The sequence below is a fragment of the Ostrinia furnacalis genome, unplaced genomic scaffold, assembly GCF_004193835.3.
Source record: "Ostrinia furnacalis isolate ACB-3 unplaced genomic scaffold, ASM419383v2 OfSCF0862, whole genome shotgun sequence".
Taxonomy (NCBI): Eukaryota; Metazoa; Arthropoda; class Insecta; order Lepidoptera; family Crambidae; genus Ostrinia; species Ostrinia furnacalis.
In genome coordinates this window covers 397836-424991 of record NW_021131101.1, presented here as the reverse complement: position 1 = coordinate 424991, position 27156 = coordinate 397836, and the positions used below count along the sequence as shown (strand labels likewise).

The 27156-nt window shown below is 38.1% G+C and overlaps 2 protein-coding genes across 8 annotated transcripts in view; one reads left to right on the top strand and one right to left on the bottom strand.

Annotated features, from left to right (window-relative positions):
• Window positions 1–1039: 1039 nt before the first annotated feature.
• LOC114350302 (uncharacterized) lies at window positions 1040–20614 on the top strand (the record flags this gene model as incomplete). The annotated part of the gene is made up of 4 exons (XM_028301038.1): window positions 1040–1102; window positions 6188–6280; window positions 8210–8347; window positions 16739–20614. Coding segments are annotated over 4 exons (3543 nt in total), but the record flags the coding sequence as incomplete, so codon positions are not given.
• A 608-nt stretch (window positions 20615–21222) lies between these two features.
• Window positions 21223–27156, bottom strand: part of par-1 — a 60780-nt gene continuing 54846 nt past the window's right edge. For all 7 annotated transcript variants that reach the window (XM_028301039.1, XM_028301044.1, XM_028301045.1 and 4 more), the window contains 3 exons: window positions 25699–25804; window positions 24918–25077; window positions 21223–24277 (listed from right to left, as the gene is read on the bottom strand). In XM_028301039.1, coding sequence (XP_028156840.1) covers window positions 24219–24277; window positions 24918–25077; window positions 25699–25804 — 325 coding nt within the window. In that variant the 3' untranslated portion in view covers window positions 21223–24218. The remainder of the gene's footprint in view (window positions 24278–24917; window positions 25078–25698; window positions 25805–27156) is intronic.

Here is a 27156-nt window from a genome sequence, read left to right as displayed (position 1 = left end):
TACAATGAATATTTAAGAATGTTGTACAAACGTGTAACAAGACTAAGGTAATTATGAAAAACTAGCAAGACTATAGCATAAAAATATCATTAGGGAATGAGGGTTTTCGCGATTGAAAAATCCGCCAGATGGCGATACGTGGACGCGGGGTTCAGATGCTGCGTGATTGGTTATTCTTGACATGACATTGACAGATATGTCAAAATCCACCAATCACGCAGCGGTCGGACCCCACGTCCGCGTCCCGCCATCTGGCGGATTTTTCAATCGCGAAAACCCTCATTACAAACCTTAGACTACTAAGTCACCAAGTAGGTGAAACCATTTCCAAGCATTGGAATTTGCTTAAACAGCCTTTTACTAATCCGCGTTTATACTAACTGTGAAAGCCAGAGAAATTGAGGGCATGGTCAATCAGGATATAGAGCAGCGCCGGGAGTCGGGACTAGTATGCAAATAACTGCATAAATAACAAATATCCGTCGGTTATTTTTAGCGTTAACATTAATTCAGGGCACACATAAAGCCAGTCTGGCTGGTTTGTCATCCAACAAAAATATCTTTTTAAATAACTGACCATGCCTGAGCGCGCCCGTTTATGAGTGTAGAAAGAAACCCCAAAAATACAGAAAATTCATTCAAGTTTATGTATAAAGATTAAAGATTCATTACAATACATATACAAAAGGTATAGCAACCTTTGGGCACACCAATACCGCCACAAGGTGTTGGTGGTCAGTCGCTTTATATCAAAAGAATGTAAAACGACAACATAAAAAATCGACGACTCATGTCGGGATTCGGTGGTTTGGTGTGTGTAGACTGCATTAGTCTTGCATGTGATTTCATAGTTGGATTTTTTCGTGTGGTCCTTAAGTTATTGTTTAATTTATTAATTAGAAAATCATCTAATTATTAATTAGTTCAGCCAATCCTACATTAATTGCCTGAACGGTATCTTTCACAAACCTGCTTCAGTCCTAATTGAATTGATTTCACCTTAGCTTAATTTAATTAAGATAAAATTAATTTATTTCAGTGGGTGCGAGCGTGGATCGCGTTCGGTGTAACGACTTGCGTCTGGGCACAAGATACAAACCTTGTAAGTAGCAATTTACAATTTCGGTATTTTGTAAAAGAAGGTAATACTTGAGTACTTGTTAGTAACAATTACAATTTATAATTGTAAAACAAGGTAATACTTCATTGAAGTAAATAGTAGTTGATAGCTCTATTAATACCTAGCGAATATTTACTGTTTTGTACAATGCAATAAATGATTGAGCATGGAGTAGGTATTATTTACCTATGTGATAATCGTAGTTTCAGTTACTGATGATTTAACTTAATGTGACGTTAGAAATAATAAATATTTGGCTGCGACTGACTGTAAAAGGAAATAATCAAATAAATCGTCTATTATTCAAAGTAAAATTGAGCATTGGTTTGATACTAAAACATATTAATGCCTATGTACACACAGAGTAAAGTTAATAACTTGATAATAGTGGTGGTAGGGGTATGAAGTAAACTTGGAAGATATTGCCGCATTGAAATTCTCGCAATAGTTCATTAAACTACTCCATTTTCCCTTATTTATTAGTCATATAAACGTCAAACGTCCATAGCAAGCGAAACAATACTTTACTGCCGATTTCCGGAGAAAGTTCATACGATACTATACCGGCACAATCCACAATAGCAAATGCAGATGGAGTCTTATCTAAGACGAAGTACAATGGATAAAAACTATAGTTTTTAGGGGGAGGACGAATGTAATTAATTGATCCGAGAACTACGTTAACGATTCATTGATACCTGCGTAACATTTTACTACATAGACGTTGAAACTTTCGTTAAGATTAAAGTGAAATGGTGTATTAAGCTTAGCTTCAAAATCGTACTAAGATTGTTTGTAAACAACTTTAACGGTTTACTTGAGATTTATGGGACCTAAAAAGATAGGATTAGGCTTTCTGCTGTAAATACTAATCAAAAAGGAGTGAAAATAGGGGAAGAAATTAAAATCATTAGAAAGCCATCTCATAAGAAATTCTGCATAATATATTAATGTTTAAACATTATCAAGTTTGCCAAGAACTTAAGCTTTGTTTGATTTCGTATTTTTCAAAACTATCTTTTAATCTCAATCGTTAATGATTTCTAAAATTAAAAATACACTTTACCCTGATTTTACTGATAAGATATGGCGCTAATCTAATAATAAGATTTGCATCAAAATCTTGATAAACGGTGGTCCATTTAACTCAAAGCTACACGTCCGCCCACCGTTAATGATCTCTAAAATTAAAAACACACTTCACCTTGATTTTACTGATAAGATATGGCGCTAATCTAGTTATAAGATTTGTATCAAAATCTTGATAAACGGTGGTCCATTTATGTCAAAGTTACACGTCCGCCCACTTATTATTTCTTCTAACTTACTGATAAAATTATCAGTCGAGCCTATTTCAACGAGGCACTTACTGCAAATCGGCTTTCAAATCCGTGGTTACTGGTTAATATTACTTAACTGATACTCCGTTTATCATAATTCTATTAAACCAAGTGGAAGTTAACTCGTGCTTTCACTGCCGGAGACAAGGCGAGCTTAAAGTACAAATGTAATGTAGAGACGATCGGTAGAGTTGCTAACGAAATGGAATCTTTATTTTCGTAAAAATATTTTCTGTCAGAAATATCTAAAGGTTAGTTGTTCGTTCGTTTCAGCCGAAAGACGTCCACTGCTGGACGACGAACGAAGTTGTAATGTCGTTCCATGTTATATTTTGTCTTAAAATTATAAAGAAAGAAGAAAAAGAGCCAGGCAATTGCAGCAGTTGTTGTGGGTTATTAAAGCTTTATTTACCTTCAAAGTTTACAAAACTCTATATACAAAGGACACAGATCAGAAAAGAAGTGTGTGTAAGAAGATTGATTTACGTAACATGCTTGCATCTAACTGTTTTGAACTGATATTTTTCAAAGCTCTTCCAGTAAATACAATGTTTAGATAAGTTAATATCTACTTAATATTTGCTATTCACAAACATTAGGTACACAGTGCGCGTGGACGCACAGGGTGACACACGAACCAATCACAGAGCTCTATGCGTTCGATTTGCTGCTTCACTTAAGCAAGCATCATTTATAAATACGGGCGTTAGAATATGTTATAGCTAGTGGGCCTACTTACCCTTGCTACTTTACAACTAAAGCTTCACTTATGTAATTTTAGGGCGCTTACATAAGTTTATGGGTAAAAGTAAACGCTCTAACTGGACCGGATTATTTATCGATCATTGGATCTATATTTATTGCGGTCTCAATAGACACGGTAACTAATTTATTGCTAAAGAACATGCAATATATTTTAAAATCCCTTCAATTTTTACGTGCCATGGAAAGGTTTGGTTGAACTTTCATTGCTTCTATATTACGTAGATCTACTAACATGTAGGTAGGTATGAGCACTTCATAATAATCTTATACATAACTAATATCTTATACTTAGTTCCAATAGAAGGATCACTCTGTCTGTCAGTATTTCTACATAATTCTGAGAGAAAAATATTAATTATCTCACTACTAAACAATACAAAAAGTTATACTTGATCAATTCTTAGTCTTTTCCTGCCGTAACTCTTTGTTAATTCTCTCATTAACACCAAAAAATTAACAGCCTATTAAAATACGGTAAAAACCTAAAGTTATCTTTATCTTTTAAAACATCTTTCCGGAACTCTGATGTAAAAACAAAGATGTTTCAGACAGCAGTTCAGTATTCAATGAACTGAACATTAAAATGTTTTATTTTAATGTCAATTGACACCACAGTCATTTATGAGCTGTAAAATCACACCAGTTTTAGCAGTTTTCAGGGCTAAACTAGAGTTTATAAAAAAGCTTTCAAATAAGCAATCCTCTTTGTTTGGTCAATTAATATAGTACTTATTATTATTCTGTGGTAATATTTACATCCTGTATAATATGCTCGCGTAGTAAAATTGAAAATCAAAAGTAAATTACGACCTAGCTTTTCTTAGCACGGCGTACCCTACAAAAACTCTGCTCGGACCACTTTCATCGTTCGTGGCTACACCGCTTTTACTCCTGGTTTTCCTTCGTATATGGCCCTGCCGGGACCAGATGCCGAGCCTATGTCTTCCTTATGTCATATGGTATGTGCATATGGACAGTAACTATGGGTTACGTGCTAAAACTGATTTATGATAACATAAAACTTATTAGAATTTTGCACATAGGAAAAAAGTACATTTAAATTAAAATGTAATATTAGTAAAAGTTAAAAATAGGATAAAATAAGTAGATAGAGTCTATATTATAGTCGTATATTAAGGGCACAATATAATCATACTAATTAATATTAATATTAATTAGTATGATTATAATTATAATCCTATCTTACTAATATTATAAATGCGAAAGTTTGGATGTCTGGATGGATGTGTGTTACTCTTTCACGCAAAAACTACTGAACGGATTTTGATGAAACTTTACAGTACCTATTATTCTTTATAACCCAGAATAACTTATAGGCTATAGGTATATGGCTTATAACGATCTGTGTCAAACTATATTTCACGCGGGTGAAGCCGCGGGCAAAAGCTAGTAATAATATAACTTACTGAATTCGAGAATATACCTCATACTCAGCCATCACACTACAAGTATAAGGCCTTTTGCAGGATTGAACATTCCAACTACAAATGAGTACATAATAATAATATCTTCCCGCCATTTACCAGATAATTTAATTTTCCACCAAAACCAACAATCTCTTCATACATCACCACACATTTTTCAATCTATATGAGCATGACCTGGATCAGTCCAACTTCCTCGATGTATTTGTGCCAAAAACAATGAAAAACCAAACACCGTAACTTCGCGTCGTCATCTTCAATAATTGACCCAGAAATAAACCTGATTGTGCTTACGTCTTACGTTTAATCTATAGATTATTGTAATATGGTAATATGGCGGTAGGCTCACCCAATAACACATAAGGAATGTGTCCTTTGTTCGGTATAGGACAGATATAAAACTAACTAAGCATTAAAGCCTTTTAAAAACATCTTTTGTTTTGCTTTTACCTTAACAAAGTAACAACTATGCAAAAGCTAATCTAAGGCACAGGCAACACAAAATTAAGTTCCATTACTTACCTAAGTAGCTTTTCATCATCATTTTCCTTGACTTGGCTTTCCCAAAGCTCGGGTTTGTACAAAAATAGAAAATACCAAATAACTTGGTTATACATAGGTAAAACCTTAACCTAGTTCTTAGTCCCTTAAATTCTCTATCATTGAGCAAATATCTATTTATACTATAATATGAGCCTGCCATTAATACATGAGTTGTGTACAATCAGGTGATGATAAGTATTATGCAAGTGGATAGAAAGTGTAATTGCTATTAATTAATGGTTACAGCGATCGTTAACCACTTCCCCGGCAACTCGTCCACGCTTGAACAACCTAAATAAATGTCAATAATTCATTTTAGTTATGATATTACACTTATGAAGGTCATGTCATGCTGCATAATTTTAAACATCACGACGCGTCTGATTTACGAACGTCTTAAATATGCATTAAAGTCATTTACGAGTAAATCTAGAACTAAAAATAATATTGCTTAACTACATTATGTACCTACCTAACTAACGTTTGAACGCCTGAAACGCTGAAAATATGATTTCAGTAAACTTTTGTATCGAGATCCCATAACTTAGACACGATCATCGTCTTGGCACAATCAGTTTACTTAGTTCTAAAAATAAAGAAAAAGCTTATCATCATCATTTCAGCCACAGGACGTCCACTGCTGAACATAGACCTCGTCGTCGTTTCAGCCAAATGACGTCCACTGCTGGACATAGGTCTCACCCAATGATTTCCACATCGCCCGGTTGGTAACGGCTGCATCTAGCGCCTTCCTGCTACCTTAAGAGGTCGTCAGTCCATTTTGTGGGCATGTGCATTAGTCATTTTGGAAAAATAGGGGTTAAACCCTATTTTTCCAAAATGACTAATGCACGGACGACACTGCCTCTTCAACCTATACCATAAAACTGAAAACTTATTTAGTTTGTAGTAATAGATTTTGTATTTTACAACTTGTAGATAGTTAATTTTTAATTACTTATTTTTATCAATAGCAGGTCCAGAATGGCGCGCGGTTCGAATGGGGCTGGCAGCTGGGGCCAGGTGCGCCCTCTACCGTCGGCCACTACTACGTCAAACTGCCACAGGTATAGAGGACCCACGCTGAACTGTCCCACCAAACTCAATGACAGGGGGGCGCTACCATCGTTCAACTATATGGTTTCCAACATGGCAAAAATCGGAATCAGCGATCCGGTATTGACGGTGGCGCCCCGCTGTCAATGTCATGGATAGGACAGTTCAGTATTTTGGAACTATATAATTATAGTCAGGTCATTTAGTCTCCACTGCAGAAGCACGATCCTCTCTAATATCGTTCGCTTCAACCAAAAGACGTCTCATCATCATCATCATCTCAGCCATAGGACGTCCACTGCTGAACATAGGCCTCCCCCAATGCTTTCCATGTTGATCGATTGGTAGCGGCCTGCGTCCAGCGCCTTCCTGCTACCTTTATGATGTTGTCGGTCCACCTTGTGGGTGGACGTCCCACGCTGCGACGAATCAAAGACGTCTACTGCTAATTATATTGCTGTCGCGACTGTGCGACGGGCGCCCGCAGTGAGTGTGCGAGCGCGACAGCAACATAATTACGCGCGAGCGATAAGGATGGGTAGCTTGGGGTAATTGGACAAAATTCTACGTGCTCACAGACCGGGCTTTAGACAAAGTCCAAGGATTTTCACAAACACTGGTCACGCGCTGCGCACATCCAGGTGTAAATGTTTTCCGCGACCTTCTTTAGATCGATCAGCCCATAGAGTAGGAAACCCAAACCAATCTGTGGACGCCACTCGAGGACTTCTGCCCTAACAATGTTTCAAACATTACCCCAGCAAAATCTGTTTTTTCCTAATAACTTTAAAATAATAATAATTTGAACGAATTTTGCTATTAGTGGACTTTCTGCTCACGATGGACTAATTATCTGCTATAGGTACTCTCGACTCTCTAAAGCACAACATTTATAAAAATTTTGCTGCGGTAATGCACTCGTAGGCTGACCGTAGCTGCGTAGGGTCAGCGTTGGGAGTGTAGGCCAAATCCTCTATTTCGAATTGTATCCTCTAGTCGGGTTGTACACGCGTTAAATTCCAATTTGTAATTACATTTTATTACCTATATTGATACATAACATTAATGAAAATAATTATTATGTATGTACTTACCTCAGGAAATGATACTTTCATGTTTTCTGCTGGAAATGACCGTGATAACACTTAAAATGCACTTACACTTCAGATTAAATTAAATTTAAAACTACCCTCATATCCTGACTATTATGGCTTCAACATACATATTTTTAATGCGCGGTTATTAGTTACAACTTATTTTACAGGTTAATTTGATAAACACTGTCGTTAAGTTGTTGTAGTGGGCAAGTACGAAAGAACAAGAGACAGATACTTTAATATGTACAGTTAGGTACCTGCTATAGCTAAGCCTATAGGTATTTTGCATAAGTTACAAAACTTGTTTTGGTTGGTTAGTGTAGTTCACCTATAATTATATTTTGATCTCGCTCCAGGTCTTGCTGATTTTCTTCGCCTCGTCTGCTAGCGCCGCGGCGCCGCCAAGTTTGTTTGGGGCGCGACTACGTTTGCGTTTTCCTTGATGTAAATTTTAAATAAACAACTTGAAAAAATCGAACTGCCTAAGGCGGGACTCGAACCCACGACCTTCCGCTTGCCGGGCGACTGCACTTCCAACTGAGTTACTTAGACACTGGATGAACCTGTCGAAATTTTCAAGTGTAAGGCTAGTTTAAGAGTCAAGCTGACGCACGCTGACCGTCAGCGCTGACAGCCGAAATGTATGAAGCGTCGACGCCGAGCGATCAACGTCACTCAGGAACGTTCCCTTCAATTACATACATATTGATCTGTCAGCGCCGACGATCGACGAACGAGCGGTTAGCGCGATTCTAAAACCCGCCTAATACGCTCTTATGGCCGCGTTTCTTGATGTACCTAATCAAGGAAACCCTCATTAATTCTGTTCTGTTCTTATTAAAGGCTGAGCAGAGCGTGCGGTACGCGGCCGACGGCTCCGGCTACCACGGAGCCCTAGCGCTGAATGCGAGCGATGGCGCTCACACGCACATCGCCAACTTCGCGCTCGGGCAGAGAGCGATAGAGCTGAATAACCAGAATGTAAGATCCTATTATGAAAATCCTATATTTTACAGGTATTAGGACATACCTACTTTTAAAATTTTTTTTAAGTTTTTTCCATATCTAGTGATAAACAAACCTAAAAATAAATCACTTGGTGGCAGTTTTCCTTCTAGTTTTAGGACTCTTTCAGATTAGACATTTTGAGCTGGACACAAGTCATCCGTTTGTAGGAAATCACAGTCTTATTTGAAATAACCCTTAGTTACAATAAAAGAAATCACGAAAGTTGTCATGCTGTGGTATTTTATGAAGTTGAAATACGAGTGCCANCGGAGGCGAAAGCAGGATAATAAATATAAATAAATATAAATATCCTTGGACATTTGACACTGCGCTTCTAGTCCCAAACTAAGCAAAGCTTGTACTATGGGTACTAGACAACGGATATAAACATACTTAAATACTTTTTTTTGTAAATACATACTTATTATACATAGAAAACACCCAGTCCAATACAAACAAATATGTTCATGCACACAAATGTTTGTACTGTGCGGAAATCGAACCCGCTACCTCCGGAATAGTTGTCCGTTTCGAACCACTACACCAAACGGCCGACAACCGGTATGACGATAACCGGTGTTTTTTGTATGGAGTTTGACAGATTTTTGACGTTTGTTAAGTTAAAGTAAGAGTATGCGCACACCGTTGATTTTTAGTTGGCCGGTAGTTGTGCCCGATTTTAATTTTTGTGAAGAATCGGCCAAATCGAATCGGCGTAGTGTGCGCACTCCCATACATGCCCATACTGATCAACAGCTCAACAAGGCAGAGGTGAACGCCATCTCTGGCTATGGACAGGAGGTACTGGCGGCAGCAGGAGTAATGGACTTGCGCATGTTGGAGGCAGAGGCAGCTCTTAAACTTAAGGATGCCAAGCTGCAGCACAAAGAAGCGGAGAACGAGCTTCTGAAGGCGACTCAGGGCGCAGCAGCGCCAGCAGCAGCAGCGACTTCCTTTCAGCCCAGCAGCCGCCAGCCGACCTTCAGCGAAATGGTACGCAGCAGGACAGGTCAGATTCCGATACCAGCAGCCAAGGGCCCAGTGATCGCGGTGTACCCAGCGGACTCAGCTTCCGAGACTCTCAAGACTGCTGAAGACACCAAAGCAGAGCTAAAGAGGGCCGTCGACCCGCGCAGACTTAATGTCCAGATCGACCGACTTCGAAAGGTGGGCAACGCGGGTGTGGTCATCCAGACCACATCCCCCGAGTCGGCCAGGCGCTTCAAAGAAGCAATCCCAGCTTCTCTGCGGGTGACGGAGCCTAAGCAGCGGCTGCCCCTCGTGGTGGTGTCCTCCATCACCGGGGACCCTGATCTCAAGGAGTTCGTGGAGGCTCTTCACGAGCAGAATGTGGCGAGCAACGAAAGCTGGCCCCTCGAGCGCTTCACCAAGGAGTGCAAAGGAGTTTTTAAAAAGAGCCGCCGGGGAAGTGGGACCACAGCAGTGGTCCTAGAGTGCTCCCCGGCCTGCAGGTTACTCCTACAGAATGCCACGGAAAAAAACCGACAGAAAAATAGGGAAGAAATAAATAACGAAGAGATTGAGATGACTTAAGATCTTATAGGTAGCAATAAAAGTACTAAGAGTCGTGTTGAATTGTTGATTATAATAAGAATAGCTTGTGCAGTTTTGTTATTATTTCTAATAAAAAACTACGCGGAATGGGCATTTTCTTTTCATATAAATACTGCCTTACCACGTTAATACTGTGTACCACGGTAGTGAGTCAGTGTGTACACCTAGTAGTCCACAGTGACTCAATTATCATTTTTTTGTTTTAGGTTCCTACTTTGACATAAGTAGTAAATAATGTAGAATCATGAGTGCTCAGTTACAGTTCAATAGTGTATCTAAAATGTGAGCAAATTTTAGGCCAATATTAAAGCGATATCTATTTTTATTAAGCTTCGAAAAAAAAGTGAGTCACTGTTGCCTCCCTGACCCTACGTAACCTAACAGACAGTTAACAAATTTTTCGGTCTTTAAATCAGTCAGAGTTAAACATACATAATAAATAGGTATGGCATACTCGTAGGTAAACATTATTACTTAGTTTCGATTGAGATCATTAATTGCAAATCAAATCAGTTAAAAAAGGAAGACTAGGCCAGTCTAAAAGCAACGTTAACCTATTAAATAATTAAAAACTAACTTTTGTCTAAGAAAACAGGCTTTCAAGAGTATTAAAGCTTCAAAATCGAAACTCGAGAATTCTCGAGCTCCGGTAATTTTTTTCTCGTCTAGAATGAAGCCAAATTTCTCGAGTTTTCTCGAGTTCGAGAAGGCTCGAGCAGAAACCCTATTTGTAACCCATGGATTATTGGCCAGGGAGTCCAGTAATAGAAAAATAATTTCCCAATTTTTTTTGTAACTTCAAAAATATGATAAAAAAAATTCAAATAACCATTTTGAAATGATCAGTCCTACATTTTTAAGCCTTAGTTTTTCAAGTGAAACCTTAAATTCAAGAAAGGATTATTTTTTAATTTGTGAAAATGCTCTCCATTCTTAGTGGGAATGTTTCAATGTTGGCAACACTTCTGAAATGTCAAAATTCCGTCGAATTAAAAATCAGAGTTTAGTTGTAATGTCGTTGGATTTTATATTTTGTCTTAAAAATATATAAAGAAAGAAGAAAAAGAGCTAGGCAATTGCAGCAGTTGTTGTGGGTTATTAAAGCTTTATTTACCTTCAAAGTTTACAAAACTCTATATACAAAGGACACAGATCAGAAAGAAGTATGGGTAATAAGATTGATTTACATTACATACCTACTTGCTTAAAACTGTTTTGAACTGATATTTTTCAAAGCTCTTCCAGTAAATACAATGTTTAGGTAATTTAGTAAACTAATACATTGCAAGATTAATGCCTGTATTCACAAACATTACTATGAAGTCTCACAGTGCGCGTGGACGCACAGGGTAACACACGAACCAATCACAGAGCTCTATGCGTTCGATTTGCTGCTTCACTTAAACAAAGCATCGTTTCTAAATACGGGCGTTGTATGTATATGTTATAACTAGTGCGCCTACTTACCCATGCTACTTTACAACTAAAGCTTCACTTATGTAATTTTAGGGCGCTTACATAAGTTTATGGGTAAAAGTAAACGCTCTAACTGGACCGGATTATTTATCGATCATTGGATCTATATTTATTGCGGTCTCAATAGACACGGTAACTAATTTATTGCTAAAGAACATGCAATATATTTTAAAATCCCTTCAATTTTTACGTGCCATGGAAAGGTTTGGTTGAACTTTCTTTGCTTTTCTATTACGTAGACCTACTAATACATTTATGAGCACATATCTTATACATAACTAATATCTTATACTTAGTTCCAATAGAAGGATCACTCTGTCTGCAGTATTTCTACAAAATTCTTCGAGAAAAATATTAATTATCGCACTACTAAATAATACAAAAAGTTATATTTGATAAATGCTTGTCTTTTTCTGCCGTAACTCTTTGTTAATCCACTCATTAACACCAAAAAATTAACAGCTTATTAAAATACGGTAGAAACCCAAGTTATCTTTATCTTTTAAAACATCTTTCCGGAATTCTGATGTAAAAACAAAGATGTTTCAGACAGCAGTTCAGTATTCAATGAACTGAACATTAAAATGTTTTATTTTAATGTCAATTGACACCACAGTCATTTATGAGCTGTAAAATCACACCAGTTTTAGCAGTTTTCAGGGCTAAACTAGAGTTTATAAAAAAGCTTTCAAATAAGCAATCCTCTTTGTTTGGTCAAGTAATATAGTACTTATTATTATTCTGTGGTAATATTTACATCCTGTATAATATGCTCGCGTAGTAAAATTGAAAATCAAAAGTAAATTACGACCTAGCTTTTCTTAGCACGGCGTACCCTACAAAAACTCTGCTCGGACCACTTTCATCGTTCGTGGCTACACCGCTTTTACTCCTGGTTTTCCTTCGTATATGGGCCTGCCGGGACCAGATGCCGAGCCTATGTCTTCCTTATGTCATATGGTATGTGCATATGGACAGTAACTATGGGTTACGTGCTTAAACTGATTTATGATAACATAAAACTTATTAGAATTTTGCACATAGGAAAAAAGTACATTTAAATTAAAATGTAATATTAGTAAAAGTTAAAAATAGGATAAAATAAGGAGATAGAGTCTATATTATAGTCGTATATTAAGGGCACAATATAATCATACTAATTAATATTATTATCCTATCTTACTAATATTATAAATGCGAAAGTTTGGATGTCTGGATGGATATGTGTTACTCTTTCACGCAAAAACTACTGAACGGATTTTGATGAAACTTTACAGTACCTATTATTCTTTATAACCCAGAATAACTTATAGGCTATAGGTATATGGCTTATAACGATCTGTGTCAAACTATATTTCACGCGGGTGAAGCCGCGGGCAAAAGCTAGTAATAATATAACTTACTGAATTCGAGAATATACCTCATACTCAGCCATCACACTACAAGTATAAGGCCTTTTGCAGGATTGAACATTCCAACTACAAATGAGTACCTACATAATATCTTCCCGCCATTTACCAGATAATTTAATTTTCCACCAAAACCAACAATCTCTTCATACACACCACACTTTTTCAGTCTATATGTGCAATGTGCATGACCTGGATCAGTCCAACTTCCTCGATGTATTTGTGCCAAAAACAATGAAAAACCAAACACCATAACTTCGCATCGTCATCTTCAATAATTGACCCAGAAACAAACCTGATTGTGCTTACATCTTACGTTTAATCTATAGATTATTGTAATATGGTAATATGGCGGTAGGCTCACTCTATAACATACCAAGTACATTATAAACATTGATTGAGCTCTACATTTATTCAAAATTGGATGGAAAAATATGTTTCAGAAAAATGAAACTTATAGGTGTTTAGAAAGAGTAAAATACACCGTGTTACTTTGCATTCTTACCTTATTCACAGAGATAAAAGTAGGGAACAATACCTATTATTTAAGATAAACAAGAGACTCCCATAAAGAAAGTACTAAGTTTTTAGTAAATTTGGTTTTTCAGTACAAATTGGAATAAACCAATTTTGTCTCGCACTTTCTACAGGTGCAATGAGGGTTTTCGCGATTTAAAAATCCGCCAGATGGCAATACGTAGACGTGAGGTCCAAATGCTGCATGATTGGTTATTTTTGACATGACATTGACAGATGTTATGTCAAAATCCACCAATCACGCAGCAGTCAGACGAAAACCCTCATTAAATCTTATGAAGATAACGCAAATCTTGCTTATAAATTAGACCGACTAACGATTCAGATTGTAGTTTGCAATTTGTAGTTTATACAAAAATAAAAAAATACCCCAAAAAACTTAATTCTTGGTCTGCGCTCGATATCTTTAAACAAAGCCTAAGTACCTATTCTAAGAAAAGAGCCTGCCATTGATACTTTTATTATGTACAATCAGGTGATGATAAGTATTATGCAAGTGAATAGAAAGTGTAATTGCTATTAATTAATAGTTACAGCAATCGTTAACCACTTCCCCGTCAACTCGTCCACGCTTGAACAACCTACTTAAATAAATGTCAATAATTCATTTTAGTTATGATATTACACTTGTGAAGGTCATGCATGCTTCATTATTTTAAGTATGGACGCCGATTTTATATTAAAGATATCTAAATAAATATGAATAAGTATGAATAAATCTTGAAACTAATAATAATATTACCTAAATAACAAAGTAACTGTCTATACAGGGTGTCCCAAAAAGTAGTGTCAAGCCAAAGCCCAGAGGTAGAGCATCACTAGGGCTATCCAAATCACCCCCATGTATGTTCAGCGATTTTTGATACTAGTTTTAAAGTTGATTTTTTTAAATTTCTGTGCTTAGGCATTTTTGGTCACTGTGGCGCGAATAGTCAAGTTACATGCCTGACTTTTTTATTATTATTAGATAAATACTAGGCCTAGCTGATTCAGTAACACAAAATAATGTAAACTAAAATACTGTGCTGTAAAAAAAATCATAAATCGAAAACTATCAAAAGTCACGGTGATTTGGGTTAGTATTATCTCTTGGTATATCTCTAGGCTTCGGCTTGACACTACTTTTTGGGACACCCTGTATATTTGTGACTTTAGAAGAACGCTGAGAATGATTTCAGTTAATTTATATTTCGTATCGAGACGATGAATTTCATCGAAAACATTTTTACCCATATTTTTCCAAAATGACTACCATTTCAACCTTTACACTGGAACCTATAAGTACAGACGAATGAGCACATCAAGTAAGCTTGATGTGCTCTACTTATTTGTAATTTGGATTTACTTGTTGAATGTTTAGTCTAATGTGCTCAGACAGTTGTTAAATAACTTCTACCTCTAGGTATACTTATTCAATTATTATTTTTATTTATTAGCAGGTCCAGAATGGCGCGAGGTTCGAATGGGGCTGGCAGCTGGGGCCAGGTGCACCCTCTACAGTTGGACACTACTACGTTAAACTGCCACAGGTAAGAACATCATTATCATCATCAGGTCATTCAGTCTCTAGTACAGGAACATGACTAAATAGACGTCTATTGTTGGGCAAAGGCCTCTCTCAAGAATTATGAAACATTTAGTTCTTGAAAGTTTCCGCTAGGGGCGCTGTGTAATCCGTCATACATTTAATGTGTCATTTTTTACGCGCTCACTAGTGAGGACATTTGAAACTCACACTAGGCCCTCAGGTCCGTGTCCACTCGAGATATTTTATGCCCCAGCGGCCATCTAGTACGAGCTATGTTCTAATTTACTAGAGACAAATGGACGATTTGGCTCGCAATACCGACTAATCACACACCATACATTCATAGTTTCCTTATAAAACGCTTAGGACTCCAATCCCATGTGTTACAACCTCTCCCCCTCACTAACTTAAACCATGCACACGTGTTAATTTACAAAATATATTTTTTTTATTTAATTAATATACATTTAAGGAAATATTATGTAGGTACTTACCTAGTAGCTTGAGATGACTTCTTAGGAAATGATACTTTCATGTTTTCTGCTGGAAATGACCGTGATAACACTTAAAATGCACTTACACTTCAGATTAAATTAAATTTAAAACTACCCTCATATCCTGACTATTATGGCTTCAACATACATATTTTTAATGAGCGGGTAATAATTACAACTTATTTTACAGGTTAATTTGATAAACACTGGCAAATATTTAAATAGGTCAATAACTAGTGCATAGTTTAAGTACATTTTAGTCAAGAATATGTATATCTTTTTGGAAATAAAATATTATTATTTTCATTTTTGTCTTTTGGACTCTCGGAACTTGTTCCGGTGTTGAAAAAGAAGACCTCACGGGTTGTTAACCAAGTGATTATTATTATTATTATTATTACTGTCGTTAAGTTGTTGTAGTGGGCAAGTACATGAAAGAACAAGAGACAGATACTTTAATATGTACAGTTACCTACTATAGCTAAGCCTATAGGTATTTTGCATAGTTACAGAACTTGTTTTGGTTGGTTAGTATAGTTCACCTATATATTTTGATCTCGCTCCAAGTCTTGCTGATTTTCTTCGCCTCGTCTGCTAGCGCCGCGGCGCCGCCAAGTTTGTTTGGACGACCGCGATTGCGTTTCCTTGATGTAAATTTTAAATAAACAACTTGAAAAAATCGAACTGCCAAAGGCAGGCGCGGGACTCGAACCCATGACCTTCCGCTTGCCTGGCGACTGCTCTTCCAACTGAGCTACTTAGACACTGGATGAACCTGTGGAAATTTTCAAGTGTAATACGCTGTTATGGTCGCCTTTCTTGATGTACTCAAGAAAACCCTCATTAATTATGTTCTGTTCTTCTTATAGGCTGAGCAGAGCGTGCGGTACGCGGCCGACGGCTCCGGCTACCACGGAGCCCTAGCGCTGAATGCGAGCGATGGCGCTCACACGCACATCGCCAACTTCGCGCTCGGGCAGAGAGCGATTGAGCTGAATAACCAGAATGTAAGACCCTATTATGAACATCCTATATTTTGCAGATATTAGGACATACCTACTTTAAAAAATATTAGTAAGTTTTGTCCCTATGTAGTGATCCCTACGCACCTGCAAAATAAATCACTTGGTGACAGTTTTAAGACTCTTTCAGATTAGACGTTTTGAGCTGGACGCAAGTCGTCCATTTGTAGGAAATCAGTCTTATTTGAAATAATAACCCTTAGTTACAATAAAATAAAGCACGAAAGTTGTCATGCTGTGGTATTTTATGAAGTTGAAATACGAGTGCCACTTTTAGAACAAAAACTCTTCTTTGAAGTACATATGTTTTCTGTTCATTTCAGATAATACCCCAGCCATTCCAGTTACCAGGAGCTAACAACACCCAGTTCCATCCACAAGGACTTCCAAACGGTGCTCCAAGTACTCCTATTGAAATATTCCTGCTCCAGCAACAGTTCCCTTCAGCCGTCAACCAGGAGCTCGTCCAAGTTCTACCAACTGCTATCCCTCGGAACCTAGTCCAATACAGCCCTACTCCAAACTTCTTCTACCCTCAAAACAGCGGCACAACACAGCTTTACAACCTTCAACAACAACACCCGGCACAGAACGAGAACGATGGTAAAGCAAGCGAAAATGAACGCTCTAGACCTCTTCATAAAGAGGATATTTCTGAGCAAGATCACGAGGTGTTAACGTCGTCGGTAGTCAAAGTATTCAAAGACGCCAACTGTTCGCACGATAACATTTCGGATTCGGTAGCAAAAGAAAGCGTTAGTGAAATAAGCCAGCCAAACAGAGTATCAACACCAAGTCCTAGCTACATTAATCGTGATATTAATAGTAATTTTGGCGCTAAAGATACCACTGGCCGACCCCTCACTTACAGAGGAGCGGTCCACTTTAGAGTAGAATCGCCTAGAGATAATGTACGAAGCGAGAGATATTACTACACAACCGTAACTCCACTGACACAGAACACAGAATACCAAAATAACGATGGGATATCGAAATTAGTAGCATCAACGCAAGATTTAATATCAAATGAGGATTTGCTAAGAATCAATCATGCTGTAGAAAAGCAAGTTAATATCCATACAGACGATATCATCAAACCCAGACCCAGATTTGGTTTGAAAGCTGAACAAACTAAATATAGGTACGAGCATCCAAGAAGCAAGATCACAGTCAAAGCTAAATTTGGGAAAATCGTCGATAGTAGCGTTGAACATGTTGAAAACAATCAATCTAAAGAACAAGTGAAACAGACAGGTTCGAACGAGTACAAATTTGCGTCTCCCATTGTTGTAGCAGAATCCGCTGATAATTACAAAGAACAAATTGTAAATAACTTAGTATCTACGATGGTTCCTTACATTGAAGACGGCTATGAGATTGTTAGTGTCAGAAACACTTTAGAAGATAATTATAAAGAACAGGATGAAAAGAAAAGTTATAAAGAAGATTTGATAAACGTCACTCCTAGACCTATTGGACAGAAATATCTAGCACCCATCACAGTAGCTTTAAGACTTCTGAATGCTAATTATACTGATACTCTAAACTCTGTTGAAGATCACGATGCATCTGACAGTGAGTTCATTCCAGAAACGGTTGAGAGTCCTAAGAAAGAAAAAACTCTTGTTGAAATCCAAGAATCTATTCCTGTATCAATAACCCACATAAATGATGTGGAAGTGCATGAATATTTAGATGAAGGGAGAGCTAACAACAAAGGCCCGTTAGATATAGCAAAAACATTGTACAGCAAGTATATGGAATCTATTGAATCTTCAAGGAAAATCCAGAAAAATATGAATAATTTGCTTTACAAATATGGTGTGGCAAGAAATCCTAACAATGAATTAAAAAACGAAGATAAAAATCAAGAGGATGGTTCAAAAGAAAATATAGATACAAGTGAAAATATGCAATCAGAAGTTCACGTAAAACCAGGAGATGATTCCAGCAATGAGAGGAGTGAGCTGATTAATTATTATGATTACGGATCTGACAATCAGAAAATCATTCAACCAATCATAATAGAAAAAGAAGTGCCAATAACAAAATTCGTAGATAGGTTTATTGAAAAACAAGTGCCCTACCCCGAACCAGTGGAAGTCGTCAAACATGTGCCGGTGGACAGGCCGGTAGCCGTTCCTGTGCCTTATGAGAAAATTGTTGAAAAACCAGTTGAAGTGACTAGATATGTCGATAAACCATACCCTGTAAACATACATCATCCTTACCCAGTCGAAGTCAAAGTTCCTTATCCAGTGGAACAACAAGTATTCATTGATCGACCGGTTCACATCCCTTATCCCGTTGAAAAAGTGATTGAAAAACAGGTAATCCAAACGGTGCCAGTACCGACCCCTGTGGCAGTCCCATATGAAGTTCAGGTGCCTGTAGAACAGAAGGTTTTATACCCTGTCCCAATAGAAACCCCAGTACCAGTGCCCGTTGAAGTAGAAAAGCCTGTACCCGTAGATAGAATCGTTCACAAGGAAGTGCCTGTACCATACCCTGTGGAAAAAAAGGTACCTTACCCAGTCCATTATGAAACTAAGGTACCTGTACCGTACCCAGTAGAAAAGAGAGTGCCAGTGAAGGTTGAAAAAATCGTAGAGAAACCGGTGACTGTGACTAAGGTCGTCGAAAAACCTGTTCATATTCAAGTACCGGTGCCCCAACCGGTTCCTTACGCTGTTCACGTTAGAGAACCATACCCAGTCGACAGGATAGTGGAGAAAAAGGTACCTTATCCCGTGCATATAGATCATATTGTCGAAAAGAAAGTGCCCGTAAAAGTTCCGTACCCAGTGCCGACGGTTGTCGAGAAAATTGTGGAAAAACCTGTAGTGGTAACGAAATACGTCGACAAACCATACCCAGTAGAGAAAAGGGTGCCGTACCCAGTAGAAAAGATCGTCGAAAAGAAGGTACCTTACCCCGTTCAGGTCCCAGTGGAAGTCAAAGTCCCGTACCCAGTTGACAGGATAGTAGAAAAGCAAGTGCATGTACCAGTAAGAGTGCCATATCCAGTTGATAGGATAGTAGAGAAACCGGTCGCCATTTTGGGTTACGGCTACAACTACGGTCACGGATCGCACCAGGCTCCAGCGACACAAAACCTTCAGTATATACGGCACGATCAGAAACAGCAGTCTTCAAATCAAGTTCTAAAAGACATACAGCAAATGCAAGCCAATATACAGTCGTTAAAAGATCGGCAGAAACAGCAAATTCAGAGCACACATTGGGGTAACCAGTACGCTTCCTCATACCAATACGGCAATGGAAGTAACCATAAAGTGAATGACATCAAAAAGTCGCTAGCAGAGTACATAAGTTACGTGACAAATACCCCCAATAACCAGTATTATGGTCCACCCCCTTTGCAGAACTACGATAACTGGTGGGAGAACAACAAAGATTATGTTGTAGAAATGAAAGTTAGACGGACTGACCGGACTCCTAAAGTGACTAAACTAAGGATAGAGTATGGAGGATTTAAACCTCCGTTAATCCCAAGTACAGAGGTAGACTTGGACGGGATACCAGTAAAGAAGGACGAAGAACTACCATGAGAATGAATTATGTACAATTTAGCAGTGGATTATGAGAAATTTTCATGGACATCAGTTATGCCCATGAGTGAAGGGGTATATTCCCACATGATCCTTCTGTTTTGCCCCATTCGTAGTTGGCTCCCACCAAGTCGTTATGGTGGGACCAAGGAGCCACCTAACACCCTGTATAATCCCATCATAAAATGGCGTGAGCCTGACGTATTATTTGTAAGAGACATGGGTCTATTGTGAGCCACTCTACGTCCTTTGAAAATACCTTCGAAAACATCGAAACTACTAGGCTAAAAAATCAATGCTCCTTGCAATATTGTAAATAATGTACGCTCTTATTAACTTATTGCTTAAATATTTGTTATAATGCTTATTTGTGTACAGAGTACCAATAAAATTAAATGTTGTTTTATTGTAAGTGTATTATTACAAAATTGTGATGATTTATTGTTTGTTGACTTTATATTTTACAGTTTTGTTAGAATTAAACTAATCGTTCACTTGTTAACTGTCAATTACAAAGTCAATTTTAGTTGTAAGAAATTCAAAATACTCAAAAACCTATTTTAACTTATTATTAGTGTTGTTTTAATGTTGTAGATATTTGAATTGTTTACTTAAATATAAACCTAAGTAAATACGACTTATGATTTCTTTGAATATATCCCTTTCATTTATTTTTATCCGAACTATATTTTATTAATTACTATGACAACTGGACTTCAGTTCAGTCCCAAGGTGTGATTCTGATATCCAAATAAAATTACTTTTTGAATAGGACTAATATCGAGAATTTTATAACAAACAACTTTTTCAAAACGACTCACCAATGGAAAGTAAATTTTTCTTTCACCAATCTTAAATGTTCATGTTGCAAGTAGTATTTAAACACCAGAAACATCTGTACTTTTCTGACAGGGGTATTTTACGTTCTGTATCTGCGAAATAAATTCAAGTGTTGGTATTATTCTTCTTATTCCAAAATACCATGAAAAAAAAACTCCAGAGCTGGAATTAAAAATAAAATTTATTTCCACTTGAATATCTCACAAAGGTCGTACCACGCGTCAACAGTCGTCGACTCTAATCTAAGTTATATCATAAAACAAAGCTCATATATATATATAAATATATTATTACAGTATGTAAACATTATACCCGGCCGAACGCCGCGCCGCCGGGTGACGTCACACGACACGCGCCATTTTGAAAACCTATCATACAGGGGGATATGTTATACCTTCTAGAACACTACATTAAAATTAATAAACGTGGTAACTTCCTACATAAAAAGTCAGAATCGAAATATGAATTCAAATTACGAGAAATATAAAACCACGAGACAACACGAAGTTGAAAAAACTAGATTAAAAACCACCTTGTATAAAAAGACCCATAGAGCAGTGAGGCTATTTATAAAATATAGCATAGCGGCAGCGTATACAATCCAGCGAACTTCTAATCTAAACGCAGTAACCTAATACACAACGATTATTACTCAATAACTCCGCACTTTCAAAAACGACCAGACGACAAAATATTTTACATTATTTTCAAATGAACATTAAATATAATACAAGTTGAGTCCCTTATTGCATTCAAATAATGTAATTTATTATATTACCATTGCTTTTCAAAACGAGGTATAATAAATGAAAACGAATCTAATGATCTAAAAAATTTATTACACAATAATATTTCATAGAAAACAACAGTAGTGTTGTACACGTTCCTTTATCGACATCGACAACTAATTTTCTGTCAAAACATTACATGCGATTAAAACACTTTGGCGGCGCGGCTTTCACTCAAAAAGATGTCTTATTTGTGATTTCATGTAAAAGTATAACACTACACTTAATTATATTATAGAAAAAACGCGATCGCCGCACAGCTTACACATACAGACGTACATACTATTTATTTAATATATTTATCACCTAGTAAGTATGCGAACATCTCACACGATAGAAAAGGAAAGCATCACACCAAATAACGAAAACGAAACTGTGTTAATCACCAAACCGAAGGCTGAGTACAATGCATTCAACTGAAAAACTTACATTTTGACACGACGAATAATGAACATTATTGCTATAACTACAAAGTTCATAATACTTTTATCACAAATACAATACACACCTAAAATTTCAGTAGTGTAAGTATAGACTATGATGCATCTATGTTGTGTAAAGTTACAGAATGAGAACGACGCTTTGACACTTTCTTTCTAATTTCAGCCTTACAATTAGAAAGAGTCTGCGCTGGCGACCGCGAGACAACCGCGTGACGCGATACACTATCGATATATTATGAACATTTATCGCTATTCGACGACAGCCACATATGTTTTTTTTTTTGTATATTTATATTTGTCATTATAATTGGAAAAAAATTATAATTAAACAACTAACACTAAATTGTATCTCTTGAGCGCAAACTCACTTTGTACATTATTACAATATGATTAAAAATACGTACTGTACGCGGTAGTAAGCATAGCACAAGACTGGCGGCGGTGCGGCGACAATGTCTTTTCAAAAGAAAACCATCAAAACGATTTAAAACGTGCCAAGAAAATAATTGATATAAATTAAAAACAATAAAAAATATTGGAACAACCCGCGCGCACCGCCCGCCAGTCGACTTATCTACAGAGAAAAAAATACAAATTCATGATAAGTAAAATTATATTACAAGTGGCGTAAATTGAGAGCGGGTTCACGATAAAAATCTTTAACTAATTCATTTAAAGTTTACTATTAAATAAACATTCGGTCTCAAGATCATGGTCGCTGTGAGCACGCCTCACGCTGGATATCTCCGATTGGCACATTGAAACCTTCTGCGAATGTCCCAACACTACACTATCGACACTATAAATAAAACTCTTAAGTCACAGATTTATCCATTTATTTGCATAGTGGACAGACCCACTGAGAGACTGGTCGAAGGTCGCGTTCGACAACAGTAAAACAATTTAAAAATCGAATGACGCGATCTTTCGATCGGCCCATCACTACATCTAGTTCGGATAAAGTCGTGTTTATCGTAATCGATTAAATCGATCATTCGATTTTCAAATTTGAAATTCGAAAGATTCCCATAAGCTTAACAATTACTCGTTTTTTATTTTCAACTTTGAACTTACTTTTAAATATCAACCTTATGTTTTTTTTACTAAGGTAAGTTTTGCAAGTATTTTATGCAATATTCGTAAACATCTCTAGCAGCAAAACTTTACAATGTAATCACTAGATACGTTCAAAAACATTGTGTACATACAAGTAGCGCAAGTATTTAGAATTGAGACAGCTGTAAGTTCCTCTCCCTTGCTCATTATACGCAAGAGCGGGATGGGCTTACAGCTGTCTCAATTCCAATCCTATTTATAGCGCATTGAAACTCGTCTTAATATTTCTGCTCCACCTGCATTCCAAACTGTGCCTTATTACTGGCTACATTACTCTTTTAATACAGTAATAATTAACGCAATTGCGTTAAAAAGGTTAAGGGAAAGGATCAAGACTTTTTCATAAACTAGCCTTGATGCAGGCGTGTGTCATCGAGAAATACAATAACGTGAAACGTTACATCGTCTATGCCTTCGCTTTATGACAAAGACATACAGGTTGTCCCAAAATTAGCACGTTATTACATCAGAGCTAGACTAGCTAGACTTTGGGACAGCCTGTATAATACTTTAATGACAGGTGAAGCAGAAGTGTGACGTCAAAACACCCTCAAACGCCGCCGCTTAGAAGTCGAAGAGTTCAGGAGGGGGGATGGGGTCAGTGGGAAGGCAATCGCAGGGGGGGGACCGGGTGCGCGCCTGCCGCCGCAACGTGTGTACGCTGACCGAGTACGATTGATGCTGCATGGCCGGTCGGAGCGTGCGCGATCTTGAGTCGTCTATATCCGCGCTCTCCGCCCGTAGGGACAGCGATGACCGAGGCTGTGGGATCGGTAGGAAGTTTCTCGCGGGAGAAACGGGCGGTCGTAGATAGTCGGAGCGCGCTAAAGAGAGTTCGGTCGGCGTATACGCCGCTAGGAAGTGGGCGAGTGCGCCGGACGGTGTCCGCATACCTCCGTTGGCGACGAGGACCATGTCTTCTGCGGATAGTCGCAGCGAGTCGGACCGCGGCGGCGGCGGCGGCGGCGGCGGCGGCGTGTCCCGCTCGTCGCCGGACGGCGGCGGCGGGCGGCGGCGGCGGCGGCGCGGGACGGTCCCGGGCAGTCACAGCTTGAGCTCGTTCGCGATCTTAGACGCAATGTTCTTGAAGCCGATGCTTGTGCCTGTAGGGTAAACGATTCAAATTGAAAAACCATATTGCAAGGGCATATCATTTCGTAAGTTATCCATCGACAGCTTGCATAGCACAGCTCTGTCAAATTGCTAATTACCTACATATTGTTTGTGAAAGTATACAATCGACACATTGAATACGCTGCCATCTTGATTACGCGCTACCTATGTCCCATTATCTAAGCTCGCGTGCTGCTAAAAGCATGCGTATCGCAGCGCCATCTATTGGATATCGTGAAGCACCGCCCACCGGGCCAGCGAATCTCTATCACTTTTGCTTCGATTTAGCACCATCTCTCTTCCACAACTTAAAACTACCTGCTTCGAAAAGCACGCAGGACCAGCGAGTCCGATCACTTTAAATACGAATTAGCGCCATCTGTAACTGTCTGCTGCTAAAAGCATGCTTTGTTCAGCGCCACCTACCGGATATCCTCTTGAACCGCACGCCTTTGAGCGACACGCGCGGGAGCTTGCAGACCTCAATCTCCCACTGCACCAGCGAGTCGGCGTTGGGTTCACCGTGCACGCACAGAAGCAGGAACCGGTCACGCTGTGATTTAGCGTCATCTATGTTCCACTACCAGAACTATTTGCTTCCAAAAGCATGCTATATTCAGCGTCACCTACCGGATATCCTCTTGAACCGCACGCCGTTGAGCGACAGGCGCGGCAGCTTGCACACCTCGATCTCCCACTGCACCAGCGAGTCGGCGTTAGGGTCTCCGTGCACGCACAGAAGAAGGAACCGCTCCCGCTGCTCGTAGTCGCAGTTGTTTGCGTCTAGCACCTAGAATGGGTAAGTATAAATAAATAAATATAAAGACAGTGTAATATACTATAACGACACTCGATTCAACGAAAAACTCCTTCTAACGTCGAAATTTCTTGACTTTCTTGGATTATGTTATTTTCTATTCGCTTTATCGTGTCACTCCATTTAACGATCGACGTCGAAAAATGCTCAGTCTCTTGAGGGTCGGCATATAGAGTACTATATCTATGACAAATCAGGTCATGGATTACTCGGCTATATGTAAGGGTTTTACAAGTCAAACCTTAAAATGCACTATAACCTCATGACTCAAAAGGTGAAATATATTTGTTCTTTTTTGTTTTTTCACAAATTGACCCTCTAAATGGTTCTGCTGTCTCAACTTGCAAACACAACAGAATTTCTTTAACTTGGTCAACTCATTTGAACTTGCTTGTTCATTGTGTAATCTTCCATCTATGCTATGAGAATATCGACAATCGATTGGACCAATGTGTTGACTCACTCATCACAAAGTGCAAATTCAAATTCTGTGCTCTAGTCTAGGGGGTATATTGCAGAACATAGCTCAAAACTCGAATCATTGAGGCTTACGGACAGTTAGATTCCAGTATTTAAAAATGAAAGACTCCTTACCTTCCTAATCTCAGCCATAATCTCGTTGGGATCCCGCGAGGAGGTAGTCTTCATGCTCCAGGTGAACCTCAGTACCCGCGGTTTCACCTGCTCCTCATTGCCCTGCCTACACACCGGCAGATCATATTAGTTTGTGGTTTAAGCTGTATTTAACCACCTACAGGTCCCAATATCAGTATTATCCTACACTTGGTAGTTTTGGAAATATTCTGTGGTTAATCTATGAATATATGTTGGTAATAAATAAGCATGGTTAAAATAGACCTGCAGCTAAAGTCCGGTCGCCGAGCAGATAGAATTTCGTCCAATGACCCCAAGCTACCCATCCTTATCGCTCGCGCGTAATTATATTGCTGTCGCTCTCGCACACTCACTACGGTCGCCGGTTTCACAATGAATGTGCGAGCGCGATAGCAATTACACGCGAAGGATGGGTAGCTTGGACGAAATTCTATCTGCTTGGCGACCGAACTTTACCTTCTGCGTACGAGAGGAGAATACGCGGCTTAACTTATCTAGGAAAATCTCCGGTAAATATTTATTACTGACAAAGATGGTTGAAGCATAGATTAACCGTAGAATATTAAAGATACGACTGGATATTGGAATCGTAGGTAGATAAAAACATCACACCCATATTTCCCTCTAGCAGGAATCATCAGCAGCAATAAATAGAACCCTGCTTGCTGTACAAACTTGGAGCCATTTTAAAAGAAGATTCTATCCAAATGTCCGACATTTTAGTTTACATTCTTGACGATAGATGGCGCTTATTTTACTATTTGTATTTTTAACGAAATTAACTTTCTTAGTGATAATAATACTTTTTTAAACAAGCTGTATGAATTAAAATGTAGATTAATAAGTCACAAAAATGTACGAATGACGATCGAGTGATTATGTATAAACTGATAAGTGTGTAAAACTTTGTATCCTATATTAATATAAAAAGGGAAAACCCAAACAAATTAATATATAGGTAACTGTACCTACTGTAAGACTAAGAGTAGGCGCACACCGTTGATTTTTAGTTGGCCGATAGTTGTGCCCGATTTCAAATTGTATGAAGAATCGGCGTAGTGTGCACACTCCCATACATGCCCATACTGATCAACTGCCCGACTAAACTATCGGTCGACGAAAAATTAACGTTGTGCTACTCTAATCTTATTCTTCGAGATTTCTGCACAATCGCATAAGCCACGCTCATAAAAATCTAGAACCATGCCGCATGATATTGTGCAAAAATATCAGAAATTCAAAAGTACTGTTTATTACATAGAAAACTATGTACACGGAAGTGACACATATTATGGCCTATTTCCATGTCTTTTTTTTTATCATAAGCGGCTTGTTAAAAATCCGAAATACTCGCGTTAGTCACACATTGCGACATCACAAAAAACACAAATAACATTTTCTCAAAAAAATATACCCAACAAAAAAATGCAGCAACAC